The sequence below is a fragment of the Centroberyx gerrardi genome, chromosome 16 (genome assembly GCF_048128805.1).
Source record: "Centroberyx gerrardi isolate f3 chromosome 16, fCenGer3.hap1.cur.20231027, whole genome shotgun sequence".
Classification (NCBI taxonomy): Eukaryota; Metazoa; Chordata; class Actinopteri; order Beryciformes; family Berycidae; genus Centroberyx; species Centroberyx gerrardi.
Genome location: NC_136012.1, coordinates 15,525,522 through 15,549,782, shown reverse-complemented (window position 1 = coordinate 15,549,782; position 24,261 = coordinate 15,525,522). Strand labels below are relative to the sequence as shown.

Below are 24,261 nucleotides of genomic sequence, written 5' to 3'. Positions count from 1 at the left end.
CAAGAGGAACATCTTTGTGAGCCCAGTACAAAAAAATACTGTTGCCAAGTAGACCTTTCCTATTTTTGGTGGATGATATTGAAAAGAGACAAGCATGAGTTTTGACGTTGTTCCTCCCAAGGTGGAGGTGATGGGATGGAATGCCCGTACTCTGGCTGACTATATGAAGAGGGTGAGTATAGAAAGACCAAGGTCACAGTACGGTTTACTGCTAATTAAACACTGGAGGTGACATGCTAAACAAATATTTATTACCTTCAAAGAAACAATATGCACTCTGAAACTACTGAATACTAATATAACAATATATGATATATGAAGTCGCTTATTTTACCAGTCCTGAATCTAAAGCCAGCTTCCGAACTATAAAAAAAAACCTGAGGGGCAAATATGTCAATCTCCTTGCCTTTCCACTGCACTACATATTAAGATGAACAATCAATAGTCAATCAAATCTCATCTTCTTTTTTTACATCATCTTTGTTGTCTTCACTCTGTTGGCATCATTCTGGGCCAAGTAATTCTGGGCCAGTAACTATTTCATACACTGAGTCTAGGAAGTAGAAGAACTTGAAGAACACTTAGCTATTTCATTATTTCAGTTAAGTTCACTGCCCCATTCAGTTGTTTGATTACATGATTGAATAAACAGATGAATTAAAAAAGTATTCAAAAACTACCTTGTGAGTGACAGAAACAGACAATTCTATAATACCTCAAAACACACTAGGGAAAGTTAATTTTGGTGAGACCCCACAGCACAGCGGTTCTGTTCACTGCATGCCGTGAGTGTGTGACATCTCATGATCTTTTCAGCTGAAGTTGTCTGGCTGTGACAAAGTGGTGATGAAGGGCAGCATCACCGGAGTACAGTTCATGGTAAGTGTGTTTAAATGTGTGCCTCTTTAAATTTTTAATAATAATTCCAGTTCCATTACCTTGTTTGGCATTCTGAAATACTGATAGCAGTTGCCTTTCTATATATCTTTAATCATGTTCAAATTTACACCATCCAGCAAATGACAGAGAGTGAGCTTCAAGTGTTCCCCACCATTCATATTCCGTGAGTCTGATTTAAAAGCTGTTTATTTCACTGACACCAAACAGAAGTAAAACCAAAAGTATTGATAAAACATCAAATTTGACATCACTCAACGGGTGTGACAAGGCACAATGGGTCATCATGACCAAGCATGACAACACAGAGGATGTGGCTACATACAATGGCTGCGTGTAATCAGCATTAAATGTTGTGGCCACACTTTATGAGTAGCAGCGAGAGCGAAAGAGAGAGAAAGAGAGCCTAAATACTAAATATAACGGTAATATATTGATCTTGTATATTTCTAGAATGATCACCATGATCCACAGTAACATCAACAGGGGTGAAGAGAAGAGGGTTTTTGGTCAGAGGTGAGAAAACAGCTCTCTGTCGACAGTTATTCTACTGCTCAATGTGTTGAACATCAATGTATAATTTTGATATTTCAAAAATTCTGGCACAGATCAACGGCATCAAAGTATCCCACACGAGGTAAGGAAAACCTAGGTACAACTACACCACTGATATCGTAAAGCCAGCTTTCTTTAGGTCTGATGCCATTCTTTCTACGCTTTATCTACAGACTTTGCACAGGAGGAAGAAGCTTGGGAGTCTGACGAGTTTGTAAGTAAAGGACTAAATATTAATTGAATGTTATTGAATATCCAGCATATAACCATAAGATATGGTTCACAAAACTGCATTCTGTGTATCAGCTTCTTGTCTGTGTTATGTGCTCACCGCTCATGTGTCACTTGTCGGGGCTGTGGTCAGGAAAAAGAAAGCGACAGTGACTATGAGGAAGAATGCGAGGACGGGGAGGACAACTATATCTGTGCCCTGCCTGAGCCTGGGCAAAGAGACAGCGAGGAGGGGAATGAAGATGAGTATGAGCCGCCTCCCTCCACAGACACAAAGGAGCTCCCTCAACGCCTGAGCTTGGCTAAACCTCTGGGGCACAGTGACTACATAGGTATCAGAAAGCAACCATGATAGAATGCAATAATCTGCATAAAGGCACGTAATATTCACTTGCTATGCTTTTGTGTGCTTGGCGTGTGTGTGTGTGTGTGTGTGTGTGTGTGTGTAGATTCTGTCCACGTGTCCTCCCCTGCTGACAGGGCCCCTCGCCCTCCCCATCACCACAAACAGAGTCCACAAACAGGAGGCCCCAGCCGCAGCAACGTGAGTCCACTCTGTCCTACTATCAGGAACCCTTTTTCACACTATCACGTGGAAATGCACTTTTCTAACCTACTTAAAACACCCTCCTTCTTTCTCCTTCCCATTTACTGTGGTTCCTCTCCAGCTGCTGTTAAGGTAATTTGTTCACCCATCCTCTCTCCTGTCTTTTTTATCAGTTGGCTCATCCTCCTCTACCGAGAAAGGACCATGCCCCTCAAAGGCTGTTGAAAGCACCAGGCCGATGTACATTTGATGACTCCACAATCACCTAGCTTAGTGATGATGAACATGAATATTTGTTATTTTTTTTGACAGAAATATAAGGCCTAGGACAATGATGATCTAAGTCTTACATAAAATGTCCTTTCCCATCCCTAGCACCAGCTGGCCTAGCTACTCCGCATGTTGACAGGGGAAAGAAGCCTGGCCAATCTGGCCTGCCCAAGACAGGCCACTCAAAATCAAGTATGTGCAGGTATTATGTACATGTGTAGTGTTTGGGGTAATTATTATAGTTGAACAGCAAAATGTTGTGATCTCATGCCACAATTTTTACACCATCCCATTTCACACTACCCATCATGTCCAGAAGATGGCAGCCCTTTCAACTCCCTTCCCACCAGCAAGCTCCCTCAACCGAAGTCTAAGCCACCAGATCATTCCAACAGGTAGGCTAACCTGGACAGTTCATGACCCTAGCCAGCCCCTCACCCACACCTATGTAGTTAAATCTGGAAAAGAACCATATGCAGCTAATAAGGTTATAATGTTATGATAATGTCGTCTCTCCCCTCCCAGATCCAGTAAATGCAGTCCAGCTCCTGCACCACCAGTGCAACGAGCTAATGTTCACAATTCAGCAGTAGGACATACAAAGGTGAGTTGAGTCACAATAAAGCTTGAATTTCTATATACCATGCAATTTGAGGAACATGCATCATATCCTGGTCAAGGCTATGCCTTTCTGAACAATTACACAAATTGAGTAATTTGGGAAGGTGAACAGCAGATGGCGATGTTGTAAAAAGAACACAACTGTGGAGAACCCTTATGTCTGCTTTGAGAACTCAAAAGATGACATCTCATTGGCTCGGCTAGTTAATATTATTTGTGTTTATTTGCAACAACAATTATTTACCAAACATTCCTATTGTTGCAACATAGAAATGAGGAGACAGAGAAATATGGACAAAGAGTGTTTCTCCCAGTCCTTACTCTTGAATGTGTGTGTTTCATTATGGTGCGTCCAGGGTATGGATCCCAGGTGGTATGGAGGTCAGGTGACCAGACGCCAGGCCGAAGTTGTTCTCAGACAGGTGAACAAGGTCAGGATGGGCAGCAGTCCCTCACAATGTCACATGTCCCTTCCTGCTTTTGATAGAGCAGAAACGTGCACACACACACACACACACACAAATGCAGTTGAAGTTTCACAGAACTTTGCCGCGATGACATGACTCTGTGTGTGTGTCTGTAAGGATGGAGCGTTTGTGGTGAGGGACAGCTCAAAAGGCTTGTCTGAGCAACCCTACACACTGATGGTGCTGAACCAAGGCAAGGTCTACAACATTCAGATCCGTAACCACGGCAACTCCTACTCCCTGGGCACTGGCCTCAAGAGCAGTGAGGTAAACTCAGAATGATGATGCCATTATCTATAATGTCAAATTTAAAAAAAGCCAGTGTGTACACTGAAAGTAAACTGAAAAGTTCACATCTTATGGCACGCCTTAGGGACTGCTTGACGGTGACTTGTGCTGTGCTGTGTCATTAGGTCTCTAACTGTCATCTGTTTTTGTGTGCTGCTCTGCTGTAGAGTTTCCCTGGGGTGAAGGAGATGATTAGCCATCACACACACACCCCGCTGCTGCTCATTGATGCCACAGACCGGAGCTCTGGAGCACAGAGCCAGTGCTGTCTTCTGCACCCTGCGGGATTCTGACCAGTACCAATGCTGAGCTTGATATGGGTGTTTGTATCTGTCTCTGTGTTTGTGTTTGCAAATGTGTGTGCATGTATATGTGTGTGGTTTTTTTAGAAGCCTTTCAAGCACATCGGAACAAATGCCACACTCCTGGTAACCCATAAATGTCATGGTTATGTAATTCCATTTTTTGTTACCTTCGCTTGCATTTTCATTAATCAGAATGAGCAGTTAAGAGAAAAAGAACGATTTCAATGTGGCTTTTGTAGATATTATTAAACTATGCTTTCCAGATACACACCATTACCTCTGGTCTTCCTTCACTCCTCATGTTCGGGCCTAGCACCGGGTCGCTTTGCTCCCTCCTTTCTTTTCAGAAATGCCAGCTTGTCAGGGTGGCCAACGCACACGATCAGATCACATTGCCTCAGCTGGGTCCGCACTGCAGGCAGAAAAAAAAATCTTTTCAAAACTTCTTCAGGTCAATATGGTCATTGACCTGAGGCAGGTACATTTCAGAACATATGAGGTTCCACACCAACAGTGATTGTACTCAGCAGAAAATCACATGAACTGCAGACTACAGTTAGCCTGGTATGCCTGACAGCCACAAATTCTAAATTCCTCTTTACAAATATCCAAGAATCTTTAAAGCAGTGTGCATCTAATTTCTCATCTAAGAGAATATGCTGTTATTTCAGAGAAGTTCAGGCTTTTCAGTGCCTGTGCATAACTGAGTGTAGTTTACATTACCCCAGTACAAGTACATTGCCCTAACAGCCTTATCTTTGTGATTATTATTCCGCACATATTGTACCAATTGCTGTTTATTCAGGGATAAGTGCCACTGTCACCATGACAGTGCAGAGCCAAGATTCTTTCTATCTCCAGTTTGATACAAGGTGTTTCCCCTGGCCTCTAGGCTTTGAGGCATGAAAGTTAGCAGATAGTTTTAATCCAGTCTGACAACAAAGTCGGGATCTTACTCTGATTGCTGGTTTGCCCACCGACTGTCCCCCTCGGCAGAAATGAAGCCGCAACATTATGTCTTACAACAAATGGCCTGATGGACACCCCTCTGTGTGAGATACTTCAGTTACTCCTATCTACTCATCAGCAGAAAGTTATTTGACAGTCATGGCACTGCACTGAAGTCTACATGCATGGTTAAATTGCAAAGCAGTTGGCGGATAGTAATCCACTTCTGAATATCACATTTCAGATCTAGCACAACAGTTACATCATGTGCTTTGCATATTTGCAAATCAATTGTCAAGATCATTTTGCAGGCATAATTGATCCCGACTGATATTTTGAAGGTGTAAACAGAGTGGAAGAGGATAAACAGTCATACACACATGCCAGTTGGTCCATGCAGTTAGACAAGGAGTCCAGCCCTTTCAGTATGTGTTCCAGATCAATGGAGTCAGTGGAACCAGTTTGTTCTGTGCTCTTCTCTGTTTTCTCCATCTGAAAGACAATTACATAAGAATAAAACAGGGTCATCACAAACCATACACCACCAAAACATTGTAACAGTAAATCCTATGTATACTGTTATAGGATTGCAAAAAATAAAGTCTTGATGTTAATGTATTTATTCTGATGCATTCAGTTAAGATTTTGACAAAAAAAAGTCTGTTTGTGTGATTTATGATGTGATTGGCTGTCATGTAAGCCTAAGTCTACAAAAAACAACTAAAAGCATTCTCAGTAAAACATGTTTTTATTTATTCCACTCAACAGGCAAAACAGAGAGCACATCTCTTTATTACTTACAGCACAAGGGTTATTTGCAGGCCATACTACCCTCAACTGATTACAATCTAAGTGCTGCAGTCTGTACAATACTGTGAGACACACTCTTTCAACACAAACATTACTGGTCAGGCAGACAAATTAGTCAAAATATTTACTTCTTCAAAGCAACTTCAGTATTGTAGTAATGCAACATTCCATTAAACACTGTTTTAAAAGGCAATCTCAATTCAGTATTCTGTGATCTGAAAACTGTAAGAATCTCATCACATATCAGTCAGTGGCGTTGCATTTTCCTCAGGACACTTCTGGCTCCTGGTCATGTTCCCCACAGACAGCAACCCTGCAGTTGAGATAGGCTTCGTCCAGTCTCCGCATGGACTCCTCCAGCTCCGGGCTGGTCCGCAGTACCACCATGTCATAGGCCATCCAGGTCAGCTGCACTACAGGTGTACAGAAAAGGAACGAGGAAACTGTTTCTCTCACATGTAACTTTATGTTAGATTTCTAACCCAGGTCCTCACCAAAGACAACTGAAACCCCATTTACTAAAGTCTGTTTGAGTAACACCATGATACAGTAAGATAAAAGCCAGTTCCAAACCTGATATATTTTCAATGTCTTCAATCATTCTCTCCAAGTCCTTGTCCAACTCCAGCATGTCTTCGTTGCTACTCTGCTGAAGCTCAGTGGAGGAAGGTGAATCGGCCATCTACAAACCGGCAATTTTCTCATCAACAATACTCACACACTGACTTCTCCGCAACGCCAGCAAGCCATTGTGTTAGGTTGACATGGCAGCTAACGTTAGCTAACGACACAGTGACCGAGCAAGCTAACGTTAGCGAATGTTACCTTCCGGTTAATCAAAATGTTGGACTATAGATTAAAACGAGCTATTTTACATTCGCTAACCTGAATTTCAACTATTAGTTTAGGCGTTGACAGTTATCATTTAATTTGAAGTATGCAAAACTTACGATAAGCTCGCAGTGTCTCCCGTTCAGAAAGTAGTTAACGTAAAAGCTTGAAAAAGAACGTTACAATCATCTTCACGTGCCTTCAAAAATTAAACAGCCGCGTGATGTGGCATTCTCAAGTTTGTCTGTGACACTCAATAGTCAGTTTACAGTAACCTTATCATAGCCTACCTTATGGTATTTTTTTAATCTCTGTGACTAGACACTTATAGTTTTTCTGTGATATTTGTATAGCATCCCTCTAAAATGTATTATAGGATTACTATAATTCTTAATAATGTTATACGTTAGCCAACAGTTAACCTACCTTTCCAATTATAATATTTGCCTGACCACGTTGGTGCGACCTGTAGTGCCTGTAGCAAATCAGACAGAATGTAGCCTAATTGGCTTGTAGGAAAACGCGGTAGTCTACATTACCTTTCCTATTGGAAAATCACTACTACCTATTACTGCTACTGTTACTGCTATTATTGCTGTAACTACTAACGTTACTATTACTGCTGCTACTACTGCTACTGCCAAAGCTGGTTTAAATAGGATGGCTTCAAAAATATATTTTTTTAGTTTTGTTCAGCCGTTTATGATAACCATCATCATTGTCATCATCATAATACTTTATCTGTAGAGTATAGGCCTAGGTATACCTTTCATACAAGTGTAGCTCAAGCCTTACACTATAACACTGTAACACTAAAATAGGCTACATGAAATACCCAAATATTTATCAAATATTTATCAAAAGCACAAAAATGAGGGAGAATATAAATTTACATTACAATACATTAATTACATAGATAACAAGACAGTCTTAAGCTCTCTTGTTACTAGCTGTAGGAGAAGCTTGTTAATGTTAATTGCAGATAACTGTGAACTCCATTAATGTTGGTTTAACAGTGAGAGTAGAAAATTATTTAATTGAGAGTAAGTAAAACCCCTGGAGGAACTAGCTGACAAAAGAAAAAAAGAAAAAACGGAAAAAAACTACTCACCTGAGAAAACAACCAATCAAAAGAGACTGGGGGTGTTTCCAGGGAAACACATAAAGCAGGTGTGACAGGTGACATCTCTGACATAAAGCAAGGGCAAAAAGGCGACAGGTTCTAGGAAGACAATTTGGTAGAAGAGAGTTAAGAGCAATAAAACTCAGAAGCCTAGAGACCACAATTCGGTTCAACTCACATCCTGCACTAAAGATCTACCAAGGACTGAACAAGAGAAGGACTTTTGAGGGTTTCCAAATTCAAGGCAAAAGATTTTGACACAGAAAGAAAGGACGACCAAGGGCAAAGGCTTAAGAAAAGACTCGGAAAGGTGAGAACAAACTCTGCCTTCACAATGTCTTCGTTCGAGGCCCAGGGCCAGTCTCCTCCTCGGTGTGGCCCGCAGTTCCCTAGCCTCGGCCAGGAGCCCCCAGAGCTCAGCATGTACAGTGACTGTTACTACCCTCCTCCCTCGCTGCCGAGCCCTCAGCGCACCACCCCGTCCTCCTACGACCTGAGCGACTACACCACCTCCTCCCCCAACCCCTACCTGTGGTTCAACGGCTCCGGGATCAACACGTCGCCTTACCTGGCTACCACCAGCCCGCCAGGGAACCCCGGCCCGCCCTTTGTCCCTCAGCACTACGGCATGCAGAGGCCTTACCTGGGCCCCGCTGGAGCCGGGGGTCCAGGAGGGGAACTGGGTTGGTTCTCGCTCCCCTCTCAGGAAGACCTGATGAAGCTGGTCAGACCCCCGTACTCCTACTCCGCTCTCATCGCCATGGCCATCCATGGGGCCCCAGATAGGAGGCTGACATTGAGTCAAATTTACCAGTATGTGGCTGATAACTTCCCCTTCTACAACAAGAGCAAGGCAGGCTGGCAGAACTCCATCAGACACAACCTGTCACTCAATGACTGCTTCAAAAAAGTACCAAGAGACGAGGATGATCCAGGTAATTACTTATACCTGTCTTTTTTTATATGTTTTGAATGTCTTTCTGAAACAAGCAAGTAGCACCGGCTTATAATATTTCAAAAGAAGAAAGCCTTACACAACATGTGCTCTTGTGTATTCCTGATGTGTAGCATATCATCAACCTATTTTCATTAACCTAGATTCGTTAACCTATTGTCCCATGTTTCAATTCTAAAACAAATCTCACCCACTCTACACTCTGATATTACAGGGAAGGGCAACTACTGGACACTTGACCCAAACTGCGAGAAGATGTTCGACAACGGAAACTTCCGCCGCAAAAGGAAGAGGAAATCCGACTCCCTCTCTGGCGGGGACGGGGGTTCGGGGGCTCCTGAGTCAGGTGACAGTGAGAGGGGCAGCCCCAAGCACTCCGGCAACTCTGCCCTCGACATCGCCCCCACGCCAGACAGGATCCCCTCCCCTTCATCCTCAGGCCCCGCACCCTGTCTGAGCAGCTTCTTATCTGAGATGTCTGGAGTGACAGCCGGAGCAGCTAATGAGGTCGGAGGGGACGGGTTAAGCAGGCCGCTGCAGATCAACCTCCCCATGGACGGGCCTCAGAGGCCCACGCAGCCTGGAAGCTTCGGCAGTTACTCCCCCAGCTCAGGCGGCCCAGAGTGGGCATCACCGCTGCCACCTCCCCCTGCACTCTCCTCCTCACCCACCCACTCTTCTCTCGGGTACAGCAGCCCCATCCTCAGCCAGTTCAATGGGCATTTCTACCCCGGACTGGGATCAGCAGGAATCCTCTACCCTCGAGAGGGCACAGAGGTTTGATGAGACTGACGGGAGAGAAATTAGTTTCTTAGTCTGAAGCGACTACAAGAGGCTCACGACAGGAAAATTTACCTGTGCTGGTGAGGTTATGCTGTTGTCAAAGAAGTAAAGCAAATATTGTTTAAACGCACACACACAAACACACACAGACACACACAGATAGCAGTGTGTTTGCGCTGACTGAGACAGTTAAGATCACTATAGCGTGTGACAGAAGAGTAAAAAGGCTATGATTCCCACAGGAACAGCTGAGTCAGCCGCACCGCACTGCGACTGACACTCCCTAAAACCCCAGTCTGCCTCACTATCAGATCCTCAATCAGCTTTTATTCTGGGCAAAGCTTGTCTCTATCAGATCTGACTCATTATTAACAGATCCCTGGTCAGATCTCCTGCTGACATCAGGCCATTCCACACTGCTATCTACGGTTCTTTGATGGTATCACCCGTACAAAGCTCAGACAGCACATTTGGAAGAGTAGTTAAATTACATGATAGTCTACATGGTGTATGGTCACTGCCCTTATAGAATCAGCGGAAGATAAAGGGGACAATTTCTGTTCAAGCCTCTTCAGTGATGGCTGAAAATATGCAATCTGATAACCTTCTGAGAGTCTGATACATGAAGTGGTGGTTGTAGTTTGTAAATATGTCTATGTGTTGTGTAATGTTTATGTATACATTTATATTGTTGGTTAGTTGGTACACTTGTTAATGTACAAAATGGCTTCATAATGTATGGTATATGATGTATATGTTGTGTTTTTGATATGAATAAAAGGTTTTGGAGTTCTAAAGTTGCATTTTCCTTTTTATTCCTATAATGAACAATGAATAATTGGTGTTTAAGAACACATTGTATTGCTTAGCGCTGCTAATTTTGATAAAGACATGAAATGTGACTCTGCTCCAAAGACCAAAAAAGAGTGACAGACAATAAGCATGTCCTGACAGAAAACAGTCCTGTCAGGAAAGCGATGACCAGTGAAAGGGTAAAACCCTTGTCAGTGTAACCTGATCTTTCTGTGATGGATGGTTAACTGATTCTCCTAAACGGTGAAAATCCACATTCCCATACTGTCCCTCTTCACCAAAATCCTTCTCTCACACCACCCATCCATGAATACTGCTGACTGGGCATGAGTTATGGTTTGTTAAGGGAGCGGGACCAACTGTAAAAAGGGGTAAAGATGCTGAGGAATGAATTAAATGCTGAATATATTAAACATTGTCACACAACAAAGTACACAACAATTGCCATGCAAATAGAGGATTGTTGTGAACTTTCACTAGGCCTACTATCATAACACTATAGCTAATTAACCAATACTCTAGACAGTCAATGGAAATTATACCACAACTAAGGGCTTTGTTTGTTCAACAAGCAAAGGATACATGCCCCTGCAACAGGTGAATTGACTCTTTTAACCAATCAGATGACTTGGTTGGAACTCTCTTTTATATGCTTTGATAAACCTGTCTGTCTGATAAACTCAATAGTGCAATAGTAATAGCACAGATAACATATTCATATGTTATCTGTTAATATTTCATATTATATGTTCCAACACTGATGAAAATTGTGGAGAAAAGAATGATTGAAAAATTGATTCAGTCATCTTCTCCATTCTTCTCCTGCCATGCTGACAATTTGTGCCCCACACAATCATCAGTTAAATTAAACTGCTCAACTGTGTGATTAATACAATTTGCCAAGCATTTAACATAGCTTTATTTTTTTCTGTTCTTAAGTTGTCTTGCACATGTGCTATTTAAACAAAGATAAACCCTTTGATAGGTGCCTGCCTTAGGCATTTATTTACCCTGAAACACAGGCAGCATGACGGCCATTTACCCTAAACACAGAAAGAAAGAAAGATTAATCCCCCAACCCTCCCTCCCTCCCTCCCTCCAACACTCACGTGCACACACGCACGTGCACACACGCACACACCTCCTCTATGTCATACATAGAATAGAGATCAAGTGGAATTTAACATCCTGGCACAAATGACAGTAGTTGGAAGCAAAGAGGTCAACCTGTCAAAATTTGCATAACTGATTTCAAAACTTGTGATGAGGTTGCAAATGACGGGTCATAAAGTCCTGCTGTATCAGTTTTGTTAGCCTTGCAAGCATATCTGATTTAACTGTGTGAAATGTCTTGCCTCTCGGTGTGCTGTAAACCTCAGAACTCATTCCGGGAATCATGACTGTGCCAAATTCATATGCAAATAACATATCTTTTCCAGACATTACCTGGATCAGCTGCATTTTCCTCAGGGGTGGCATCAGGAATATCAGTATAAAGAAACGGAAAGAAAGAAAGAAAGAAAGAAAGAAAGAAAGAAAGAAAGAAAGAAAGTGCGGGAGGAAGAGAAGAACTGAGAATAGTGCAATGAATGGAATGAAGTTATCACTGTCTCAACATGTCACATTTCCATCCCAAATTGACTTGGCATCTTGGCTTGTTTGCACAGCCAATTATTATTATTTTTGGTGTACAGAATGGGGGTTGCCCTTGCCTTGTCTATCCTACATGAGCTCTTTCTGGGTGTATCTGCCAACAGAAACATTATAGGGCTTTTGTCTCCGAGACGCCATTAACAGTAGACATCACCTTCTGCTGTCTTATTCAGACAGTTTCAAATTGATGCAAATTTGTGACCGTTAATCATGCCAAGGATAGGGATGACAAGGTCAAAATGAAAATGGAGTGTCCCAGATGGAGCTTTACAGATAAGAAACGGTAAAACCTGAGGGATTTACCTTACAGGCTGTGTGAAACCGAAGTCAATTCACTTTTAGTCAAACTCACAATACACATTTTAATATTTTGGAATTCCCCTTCTTTCGGTTTAGTCTGTTACTTGCATTAATACTGAATGTATTCTTTATTTGGACAGATGCCTCATGAAGTGGTTACACGTTTGTCTGGCTGAATAATCAATGTAATAAATTACATTGTTTTTTTCTTCCTGACACCTTTCCTTTCACTCATGTGCTTTTATCCCTTGTCAGTGTAGCATATCTTTGTCAGCCTGTCTCAAAGGTGCTTTCTGTGTTCGCTGCAAAACCCCTCGGTTGTTTGGATTTTCTGCTATCTTTACCAAGTATGGTGCGCTCAATGAAATTGTGATATATTGTGGTGCAAGCTAATATACATGTATTGTGGAACACATTAGTTCTCTATGATTCAAGGGCACACAGCATCCATCAATCACACGTGAACTATGGGCCTTCCTTGCCTTAGGCAGTAGAATTATTGCTCAACAGAGTGATGCGATTAAAATCTATAAATCCTCATCTCCACCTGCTGCCTGGCTCGTGGCAGTCTTCCACACACCTGTCGAACTAACGGAACGTACACACACACACACACACACACATTCTGTAGGCGTGTGTGTGCATGTGCGCATGTGTGCACACGCGCTTGTGCAGTGCAAGGCTTACATGCGTGCGGTGTTTATATTATAAACTCAGACAGAGAACGATTATACCATACCTGCCATGCATGGGGGATGTGTGTGTGTGAGAACAGTCTGACATTAGCATTGAATAAATACAAAATTACCACACTTTAGACATTGTGTGGTGGACAAAATCAGACAGGTGTCAACTCTGTTCATGTTTATTCCTCTAATGTGGGAGCTGTGTAAGAGAGGAAAGAGTGACTACTTCACTTTGGATAACTGCATGCTGAACAGAGATCTAACTGCCCAGGTACCAAATCAACCCAAAACACACACAAGGACACACACAAGGACATGAGCACACACACACACACACACACGTTCTGTATTTACTAAAACAGTCATGTCCTATCAATGCTGTTTAGTAAACGGTAACAGAGAACGTGAAGCCTGGAGACATGTCGTCATGCCCAGTGCTCCAGTTAGGAGTGGGCCCATGCACTACCAGCTTGCTGTTATGTGTAAACACCCACACACACTCCTGACACACGCACACAGGTGATGAAAGGGATGAAATACCTTGTCGTCAATATGCAAGTCACTGAATACCCTTTCTTTTTTGTGCTCTTTAGAGGTCAGCTGAAGAAGAAGGTAAATGCTAGAATTCAAACAAAATCTCATATCACAGCCTGTATTGGAGAGCTGGAGTTGTGACACACACAAAGCACTTAAATCTCACTTAATCCCACAAAATAACAATTGTGCTATAAATGTCACAGAATCTAATACCAATAATGAACAATATGAATCATGACAGTGCCTAAATGTTTAGACGCTTGCCAGGTCGCCATCACCAATGTCCAACAATCTTGTTGTCAACAGTCCGAGGATAATCTCCCAGTTTTCCAGCAAATTCCATAAAGGTTTCCCATATAACAGTACAAAATACAGCAACAAAGCATTCCAGTCTCTCAAACTCCAGAGAAGAAGGCAGTGAGTGATCAACCCATCCTAACCACGGCTTATATACACGATTTGGGGAAAAGCGAAGTTTAAAGACAAACACAGAGTTGAGCGAGTGTGTGTATATATGAATCACTGCTATTTCACCCTAAAATATTTGCCATGTCAACATGCAGCAAACATGGCGACATGAGCGGGGCCTTGCAGCGAGGGAGGGAGAAGGAGAGAGAGGAAAAGAAAGTGTATATGTCTGACTGAACATCTGCTGAGCTGCATGGGGCATCTGAGACATTGGAAGCCTCATGTAACATAACCCTCTTCTCTTTCTTTGCATTTTCCCACTTGTTGAATTATAGGACAATGAGAAAACAAACTTTTGAGGATCCTCATTCACCTCAACTGTGCTTCCTCTCAGTTTGCCTGCTAGGATGAGTTAATGGGAGACATACAGCACTGGATTAGGTCAGGTGTGTTGAACAAGTCAATGCATTTAGTCAAGCAAAAATATGAATCTTGAAGAAAATCTTGGCTATTCCATGAATGCAGTTTTGTTTTGAGGGCTTTCATTGATAATATTGCATCTCTGTTCACCAGTGGTAGACTATTACATGACTCAGTATGTTAAAGTAGTGTATTACTTTTCCAGGTAACAAGTAGTGTAGCAATTATTTCAGCAATAACTTTTACAGACACATTACAAAAAAAATAAGTTGTCCTCTTTGTTGGCACCTCTCTAAATAAAGATCAGATTGTAGCTGAATTATCCCAAAACTACAAAACACATTTCCACTGCAAATAACATGATGTCACGGTGGTGCCTGATTAAACAGCATCACAACACCCAGCTCATGGCAAACGACCACAACTTTAAAAGGACAACCAGAATAAAGCCAACAAGAGTTATAGCCTACAGAGAAAAAATACTTAATTGTGTAAATGTATGAGGATATGTGTGAAACTCATTTACATTTACATTTTACAGTTCAGGGATTAAGCTGGCACTCTTATCCAGAGCAATTTAAAGTGAGTAAAACAGTAGAATAAAATTACAAGGTCAGGGCTTCAGTGTCTCACAGCATTCCTGTTACCAGGAATCATGAAAGGGAAATGTTTGGAAAGAATAGAATAAGAGTTATTGGAAATTTAGGTACTTCAATTCTTGCCTCTGACACTGTTGTTTGCCTGCCAGCTGCCCAGCACTATTTGGTTATCCTGATTCAAACAGAAGCATGCATTAGAAGCAAATAAATTACCCTAATTTTTGTAGATAAGAGAGGATTCAAAGGGGGGTGAGGGCTGTGTGTATTCAGCATGCAGTATGCAGTGCAATGGCATATCATTTAAGGAGAGAAAGGAAGTTTTATTTGAAGGGAAGGGCAAAGGGGTGGGATTCTTCAAAAAGATGTGATGGTATTATTGGTTGGAGTTTTTATGTACGCCCACTGGTACATCATGAGGTAATCACTAAATATACACTGTTTTCCAGGAAGTAAGAGTAATGGGATTTTGATACAAAAATACAATACATTTGCTTGGCATTTATTGTTAAATAGGCATGAGCACGTCATGCATAATGCCGTTACAATAGAGACTGATATGGTCAGACCCGAAACAAAAACTTTTCTCAAAAACCTCTCATCACAAAAACACATTTTGTAACAATGTTAACAGAACTATCAGTTTGTGTATAATTTCATCCAACTAAACCTCATGTTGTTAACAGAAGATATCTGCAACAGTAAGCCATATCTCTTTATTTTTCTATTAATGTCAGTGCACTGCGAGCGGTGTGCTGGGCAGAATTTAGGCAACCACAGGATATAGTAAACCCCACCCATCTGGTTTCTTAAAACAAATTGTAATAATAACTTCCAATTATCATTTGACCCACAGCTGAGTGTCTAGCAACCTGACCAGGTGTGACATATGCAGGAACAGGTATCTAAAAGTGAAAGGGCCCATCTAGTGGTCTTTAAAAGAACTGTATAACTTTTGCAGATATGGAATGTAAGTTTGTAACAGAGGGGTGTGTGTGTGTGTGCATGTGTGTGTGTGCATACTGGTGTGTGTGTTCATGCATGTAGACCCTCTGACATCATTAACTCTATGAAATGGTGCACTGCATCAAAAGCATACCATGCTACAGTACTATACCCCTCTAATATAATGAAGACATAATAGCCACCAACCTTTTTACAAATCCATCTCCTTTTTCATTACTTTGCAGATCTCTGGATCCAGTAAGGTCAAACTAGAAATCAATGGTAGTTTAATTGCCTGCTTTGTCCTTCTGGAGTGGGAGTTTCACACATGGTTGATCTGAATACCTAATCAATCCACCTGGAAGACTGGAGCCCTTATATGGTAACCACTGTATATCTATACCATACATTACAGCCAGGTATGGAAATATCAAACAAATGCATGCACGGTATATGTAGTAGAATATAATAACACATTGACATATTGATTATTTGGAGATTGTGCATTCATTGTGTGCATATGGTGCATTTTCTTGATCCACGATTCAGTGACTCAGTTGTGTGCACTTTCTACATTGTGCTTGAACAGACTGGTGTTATAGTTGATTGTTGCCTCCTCCTGAGCACGTTCCTCTACATGAAAAGCCTCGATAAGGATTGCATACACTTACATGTCCGCATCACAGTCATTTGCTCTGCACTCCTATTCACTTGTGTGCATATATTTACTCAACACAATATAAGGCTGAATGAACCAGTATTCCATCATTTCCATATAAATAAGGCACACAAGAGCATGCAGAGAACATAACAACATAGGTGGACTGTTTCTAGGCTCTAGGGAGGTTAGGAGGGAAACACAGGGGGAAGGAGGTAAAAGAGGGCAACAGAAGGAGGATGCTGGAAAAGTAACGAGTGGGGGGATGGAGGAAGGAGAGTTAATTCATATTAAACAAGCCTGTCTGATAAGCAGCGATTGAGCAAGAAAGAGGGAAGAGGTGACAGAGAACGAGAGAGAGAGAGATGAAAGGAGGAGAATTTGTATTGAGAGCCACTGAAGTGTGTCCGCACACAGAAAACACCAGGGAGCACTTAAGTAGCCAGAGCCAGAATAAATTAGTTTACTTTCCACACGACAATCATTAAAATGGCATGTTTTCTCCCAAGAAACTATCCCACCAGAGACCCCAAGTAGACTGCTAACCAATATATGAGCAGCAAACCCACTTTATAAAATCCAATAAGTAATTACAAAGCCTAACGTTAAGCCCTATACTACTCAAATGGCATATGCAGTTGCTCTACATGTATTATACATGTATTCACCCCCCTTGAGTAGTGGTGTCAGTAGGTTTTTTTCTGTCCAAATTATTTGTCGACTTTCATAGTAAAATTAAAGAAGAGAAAGTGCTGATTGACTTTCTGACTTGGTACTTTTATATAGTGATGAGAGATGATACTTTTCTTTCTTTGCAATCCAGGAAATTCAAAATGTCTTACTATTACCTAAATATGAAGAACAGTTTATGTTATGAGATGTTTTTGCCACTGAGAAGTGGCAAAAACAAGTGAGGAAAGGGGGATAATGCTTTTGCAAACTAGATTTTTATGTTACTGGAATGTTATACTTTCACATACATTTCTTGAATTCCCACTACACGTTGATAGAAAATAATAGTTAGATTTTTACTTGCAAAATGTGCAAAAGTCAAAAGGGTTTTTATCACTAAAAAACCTTGTAACTGTAAAGTGAAGGTTTAAGATTAAGACCCTAGCACACCCATTCAAACCCAACAAATACCTGGTTGTCAATCTGAAAATTATTATAATATTAATAATATATTAATAACATACATTTTGTAGACAGCAGGGATGTAGAATATCCCCCGCAACATGAAATTTCTATATTCAGCACATCCATGTGTCAGAACCAGCCAGTGAGAATGAATTTGTTCATGCACGCACCTATTCATCAACATGGTGGAAGGATTATGGCCATAAACACAGACGGCCATGACAGTAGGTCTGTGAGTTTTAATGCCGTTTACCCACTAATTAGCTATTTAGCTGCAATTCCCTCAGAAGTCATTACAAATCCAAGAAACAACTGGATGCCTAATATTCCTGTGTTTGCACATGCCATATGCAGCCTTGGTCTTTTGAACCTTCATCTTCCCACTGGGCTTTTCTCCAATTGTTGAGTAAATCAACTGGTGCATGTTAATTGGTGTGCTTTTTCCCCTATGGCAAAAGGAGTAACAGTATGCTTGCATGCGTGTGCTTGTGTGTGTGTGTGTATGTGTGTGTGTGTAAGAATGTGGGTGGAGGAGTCTCTGCTGGACCATGCTGATCAGTTGGTCCTTGCCATTGCTGCAGGGAAAATCTTACATCTTAATCTTACAGCTTACATGAGTACAGTAAGTCTATATCGAATCCCCCCACACACACGTGCACACACACACACGCACACACACTAAGAACGCACAGACCAATATTACTGTAATCAATTAAAGTTAACATTTGCTAAAAAAAAAAAAAAATGGAAATCAAAGGGAAAACATATATATGTGGCAAAACTAAAAGTTAAACTGAAATATAAGTAAACAAATAAAAAAGTAAATAAATAAATACAGTTTCCATCATAGCAACACATACTATGACAATCTCAATTTACTGCAACATGTAAACAAAAAACAAAAAAAAGTAGTGCCAGCATCTCAGAGGAATGATCACTGAATTAATACAATTCTGTTTATTATTAAGCAGAAACATTTGAGCAAAATTAATTAACAAAGCAAATAAAAACAAACATTACTTAATGGTATGAAAAAATGACTGAATCAAACTGAATGGAAGGTTGAAAAAAAAAACCCAAAAAACATAAAACAATGGAAATCATAGAAAATAGACTTCCCACACAGACACACAGACCAACAGACACACACACACACACACACACACACACAAACACAGGCACCCAATATGGGTACCCAGATAGACATTATTACCTCTCTCCCAGTCCCACTGGCCCATCAGAGCTTGCATGGTGAGTGTGACAGGGGAACATATTCTCTGTTCACCTCTCCTCTCTCCTGTGGAATTTAATAAGATGCCACCCGGGCCCAGACGATAACCACTCCTGACGCTCCACTCATCTGAATTTCAAATAGAAAGGCAAAGGGGACAGGATTTGCTCCGGGGAAAAGAGGATGATTCTGGAAGCAGAGACTATGGGTCAGTAGACTGATTTGTTAAAAGTAAGCGCTGCTGTAGTAGAGAGAATACAGCCAAGGAATTACATAGAGGTGAGGTCAGTACCAAAGCTAATGCTATGAATAGAGAGAGGCACAGGCCCAAGGAAAAGAGAATGAATGGTGAGAAAATGAGTCGTAATCTTATAGACCTGAGCTGCGATTGTCGGGGCAGAAGCACCGGGAAGACAATGAGGAGACGTAAATGTTGAAGCTGGAGATAATGGCCGATAACCGCCATGGCACAACAATACTTGAAGCGTAAACGAATGGTTCAAAAGAGGCTCAGAACTGGGAGTGCTTATATGTACTGTCACCCTTGACTTGTCCTCTGTGCTGGTTGTTGCCAGGGTTACAGCTGATTTCCTGAATGACTCGGGCCAGGATGAGATCCCACGGGATCCACCGGGCTGCTTGATGGAAAGTAGTGTGATGGATTCACGCGTTCACTGCTTCTCAAAAAAAAAAAAAAGGAGCAGACTGCAGCACTCACATAGGGAAGCATGGGACAAAATATTCCACTTGATTGGACAAAGGACTGACAGAGTTGAAAATATGGAGAGAATTGAGGAGGGGAGAGAGGGAGAGAGATGCAGAGAGCGAGCAAGAAGCTGAGGGAGAGTTGTAATGTTGTTTCTGCTACCCTGTTAAGTGAGTTTTCTCATTACATGGTATGGCAAAGCTGGAGCAATAAAGGAGAGAAAGTGAGGGAAGCTTATTATCGGAGCACTACCATGACAACAAAGTTGCTAATGGTAACATGAAGAAAGATAGAGACAGGATCCAGACAACTAGAGGATGTGGCAGTAGAGGTGTTGCTAATGACTAAGGTTCCTCAGCATAGCTAATGAGGATGCCGATACCCTGCCTGGTGCACCAACACCTATTCAGGTAGCTCTGCTACTTCTATTCCCTGGAGTTTATCCTTGCACTCTCTTGGCCTCTGTGTTTTTCTCCACTCTACATCAACCTGTCAATTCACTAGTCCCAATGGTACTGACTTGAAACATTTACACACAGGGAACTGGCACTTAACACCATTTCAAATTCATCTGCAGAATCTCTACCTTTACACACAGCTTGTACGTTTTTGTTACGCTTAAGTGTACATTGTTCGTGGAATCATATTATGATAGATAGATCAGGATTGACTGAATGAAAGATCGCAACTCTGATTGACCCTGAAGTGTTTTTTGCCTAAAACTCCCATGTGGTTGGCTGGTATGACGTTTGAGGGGAGGATGGTGAAATCCCACAGCTGCTGAATTACCGATATGATAGGAAGACTTTCCTTTCTGGTAAGGTCAGATACAGCCGGCCCATGGAGAGCCGCTCTCAGTCTTCTCCACGACTGACAGCTCTAATAACAGCTGCCAGCCCTAGTGGACCTGAGGGCAGAGCAGGCTGGAGCCCTGGAGCCAGGAGGGTGATTGGTCTCTGCAGGGTTCCTCTTCCCCTGGGCTAGCACATGGCCAAAGCTCTTCCAGTAAAGATTAGTGTAATCCCATTTAAAATCCATATTATCATTATTGTATCAACACAGAATTTGTCTAATATGTACAGCTTGTTCCCTGAGGAAAAAAGGATCAATGCTGGTTTGATATGGATAGGATTAAAGGCAGGTGGGTAATTAGGTGTTATTGTATTTGCAGAATGTGATAATGAGTCTGTTGAAATCATGCAAATTTACCTTTGCCCTACCAGCTATATTTCAGATTAAAGTGTCAATGGCTTACTCAGGTTTATCACCTACTTAATTGAGAATTAAAATGTCAATTTCCATTTCCTGAACATTACTGTCAATCAAATGAATGCCATTACACCTGAAACAATGAGCCATGGTTGCTGTGTTCTTTTTCAATCTGCAGCTGTAATGTTTTCCAATTTTAGGGAAACAAGGGTTTGGAGTTTAAATAACCTTCCAGCCATTTCAAGTGGATGCCAGCCAAAGACAGAGAATGTTGTTAATGATGTTAACGCAGAGGGAGTAAGCAGTTTACAACACACTGGATTATTCTATTTTCACTCCCTCCAGGCTGAGCTCCAAATCCTAAAAGTCCCCATGGGAGAGCAGTGGAGCAGCTGCTCTTCTCCTAAACCAAAAACATTTGTTCTGTTGGGCTCTGACCACTAACAAAGTCATGTCATAACTTCTCCACTAGTTCAGTCAGTAGCTCATTGTTCAGTGTATGTCATGTGCCATTAGAGATACATAATTCAATGTGTATATCTGTCCCGAAAATTCAGAACATTAACTTGACTTCTGAATTATCAGTAACGTTTTATTTTACAGCCCGCTAATTACAGTGTAACTAGTTTGTAATTATGGGGTACTAATAAAATAACAATGCTGTAGTTACAGGGTAAAGTCCGGGAATTAAGGGGTAACAATTTTGTAATTATGAGAGACTTATAAGGTAGTTATGGTATAACCGTTTTTGTGATTACTGCATACTTAAAAAATAATTACAGGATACAATAACGTAATTAGGGGGGACTAAACAAATGTTATCGGTGCTTAAAGGTTCATGCACTGGAAAAAAGCCATTGTAAAGTGCTACCCATGTTTCTATTAACTACATGAGTTGATGCACAGGTTGTTCTGGAAAAAATAAATTCTACACCTGAAAAGCTGAATTGAAGATGAATAACTTTTCTTTTTATTTTCCTAAAGTATCCACTCAGATATTATAGTAGGTAGTAGTAAAAGGTAGTAGTAATATATAGTAGTAATAGTAGTAGGTAGTAGTAAGATTAGAGTGAGCTCACTTGTGGCTTAAAACAGTGAAAGTGCAATAGGAATTAGCAATTAAATGGATGTTTTCTGCATAAAAAAATATGGTATCTTAATATACAATTCCAAATATTCAGTAATGTGTTTTTTAACCATGTGTAGTTTATAAACTATGTATGAAGTGAGACATCTCTGTCATCAAAGTTTACTGTGGCCTGAACTTCATCTGTTGAATCATAATGCAGCTGGACAGAATGCAGCAAAGTTGATAGAACTAGAATGTCAGTGTCATAAAGGAGCGATTGACCTGAACACAAACACAGACTCACAGTTTCATCTCTGATCGGTGTTCACCTGCACATTGAGAAAGAAAACTCACATTGCATTCATTTGGAGAAACATCAACATCTACCTTTTAGAAAGGAAAACATGGAGAGTGATTTCCATCTTGGTAAGCCACATGTATTTATAATTGTATTATTTAGCAGGAAAAGATTAGCACAGAGGATTTTGCTGAACAAACAAGAGACATTCAGACAAGAGACAGTCAGGAAAGACTAGTTGTTTGTGTTGAAGGATTTGCATTTGTGTCCAGTTCTTCCTTAATTTGATTTACATTGTAAATTCACAGTTAGATTTGTTGTTGAAACAAAACTACACTCAAAAAAATAACTCATTAGTTCAACGTATTTTTTATTATGTGGCAAATTTCCACGTAAAATAATCCAACTGTACCTTACCATGTTCATTACATGTAATTAAAATGTTTAGGTCAAACATATTTAAACTACATTGACCCAATGTGATTTGTACCAAAGTCAAACATATCTATATTACATTGACCCAATGTGATTTGTACCAAAGTCAAACATATCTATATTACATTGATCCAATGTGTTTTCCCCCCAAATCAAACATATATCTATTACGTTGATCCAATGTGATTTGGGCCCAAGTCAAACATATCTATATTATCTGACATGAATTGTTTCCTGGATGCATTTCTTTCAGGTTTTTACATGACCTAAACGAAAAACTACCATGTTCATAAAATGACAACTCAAATGGCATTTTAAGGTGTTTATTGCAAATCTTTTAAGTGCAACTGACAAACTTCAACAACCAGGATAAAGAGACAGAGAGAGAAACAGAGAGAGAAATACCAAGAAAGAGAGCAAGAGAGATAGAAAAAGAAAGAGGGAAAGACAGAGACTAAGAGGAGTCCAAATCTGCTCCTGTTAAAAGGAATGTAACACCACATTATGTAATAACACGACAAAATGTAATAAATTTTCACTTCATTATGTAATAACACCCACATTTTGTAATAATCTGCCGCATTTTGTAATACACAGCTTGAACGCAATATGTAATAAATTTCCCCGCATTTTGTAATAAATTATTACATATTGCGATGGTTATTACAAAATGCGGGAGTTGCACTTTTTTTATGATGAAAATGTAATAATACAGTGCATTATGTAATAACCAAGCAAAATGGATGTCTTCATCTGTACACGTTACATTTTTAACAATTAAGCTAAATTAAACTTCCCAAATATTAAATTAGACCGGCGTTATAGTTGACTCTGATCTTAGTCTAAATAGCCACATAAAAGCAGTAACAAGATCAGCTTTTTATCATCTTACAAATACAGCCAAACTCAGGGACTTCATGTCAAAAGCCGACCTGGAAAAACTCATTCACGCTTTTACTTCTAGCAGACTACTGCAATGGTCTTTTGACAGAGCTCCCCAAAAAGACCATCAAAAAGCTTCAGCTTATTCAAAATGCAGCTGCTAGAGTTCTTACAGGGACCAAAAGGTCAGACCACATCACCCCGATTCTTAAGTCACTACAAAAACTAAAATGCGGGGAAATTTATTACATATTGCGTTCAGGCTGTGTATTACAAAATGCGGCAGATTATTACAAAATGCGGGTGTTATTACATAATGAAGTGAAAATGTATTATTACATAATGCGTTGTTACAAGGTACTTTTAAAAGAACATGATGTAAAGTAGAGTTCTATAAAAATGATGCAGAATCCTTTAGAAGCTTGCTTGTGATAGGAAAATAGCAAAGCATGTAATCCCTAATTGCTCCAGTTAAGCTCCCTAAGAGTACAACATCTACATGAATACCAAACGTGAATTCTAAAAGTGATAGCCTGACATTTTGATTTTCTCCTTCATCTTTAGGCACTTGTTCCATCAAGCTTAAAAAAATAAAATAAAAAAAATGCATGATTCTGCCCATCAGTTAAACATTTTTTTTTCTTCAC

The 24,261-nt window shown here is 40.7% G+C and overlaps 4 protein-coding genes across 4 annotated transcripts in view; 3 read left to right on the top strand and 1 right to left on the bottom strand.

The window, feature by feature from the left end:
* lcp2b (lymphocyte cytosolic protein 2b) lies at nt 1-4,407 on the top strand. The gene is made up of 15 exons (XM_078289025.1): nt 1-172; nt 817-879; nt 1,017-1,063; nt 1,351-1,413; nt 1,506-1,534; nt 1,626-1,666; nt 1,817-2,015; nt 2,103-2,227; nt 2,404-2,470; nt 2,606-2,692; nt 2,817-2,895; nt 3,026-3,104; nt 3,478-3,552; nt 3,706-3,855; nt 4,044-4,407. Exons 1-15 carry the CDS (start codon nt 95-97, stop codon nt 4,167-4,169), a joined length of 1,308 nt encoding a protein of 435 aa, XP_078145151.1. The 5' UTR covers nt 1-94; the 3' UTR covers nt 4,170-4,407.
* A 1,768-nt stretch (nt 4,408-6,175) lies between these two features.
* On the bottom strand, nt 6,176-6,621 carry syce3 (synaptonemal complex central element protein 3). The gene is given in 3 exon segments (XM_071903215.1): nt 6,176-6,218; nt 6,220-6,352; nt 6,513-6,621. Coding segments are annotated over 3 exon segments (285 nt in total).
* Nucleotides 6,622-7,978: 1,357 nt separating this feature from the next.
* On the top strand, nt 7,979-10,428 carry foxi3b (forkhead box I3b). Its single transcript, XM_071903373.2, has 3 exons — nt 7,979-8,828; nt 9,063-9,819; nt 9,851-10,428. The coding sequence occupies exons 1-2, from the start codon at nt 8,228-8,230 to the stop codon at nt 9,629-9,631; spliced, it is 1,170 nt and encodes a 389-aa protein (XP_071759474.1). The 5' UTR covers nt 7,979-8,227; the 3' UTR covers nt 9,632-9,819; nt 9,851-10,428.
* Nucleotides 10,429-13,273: 2,845 nt separating this feature from the next.
* The window catches only part of gabrp (gamma-aminobutyric acid type A receptor subunit pi), a 28,507-nt gene continuing 17,519 nt past the window's right edge, over nt 13,274-24,261 (top strand). Inside the window, exon 1 of the mRNA XM_078289024.1 lies at nt 13,274-13,354. Within this exon, the coding sequence (XP_078145150.1) occupies nt 13,274-13,354 (81 nt within the window). The remainder of the gene's footprint in view (nt 13,355-24,261) is intronic.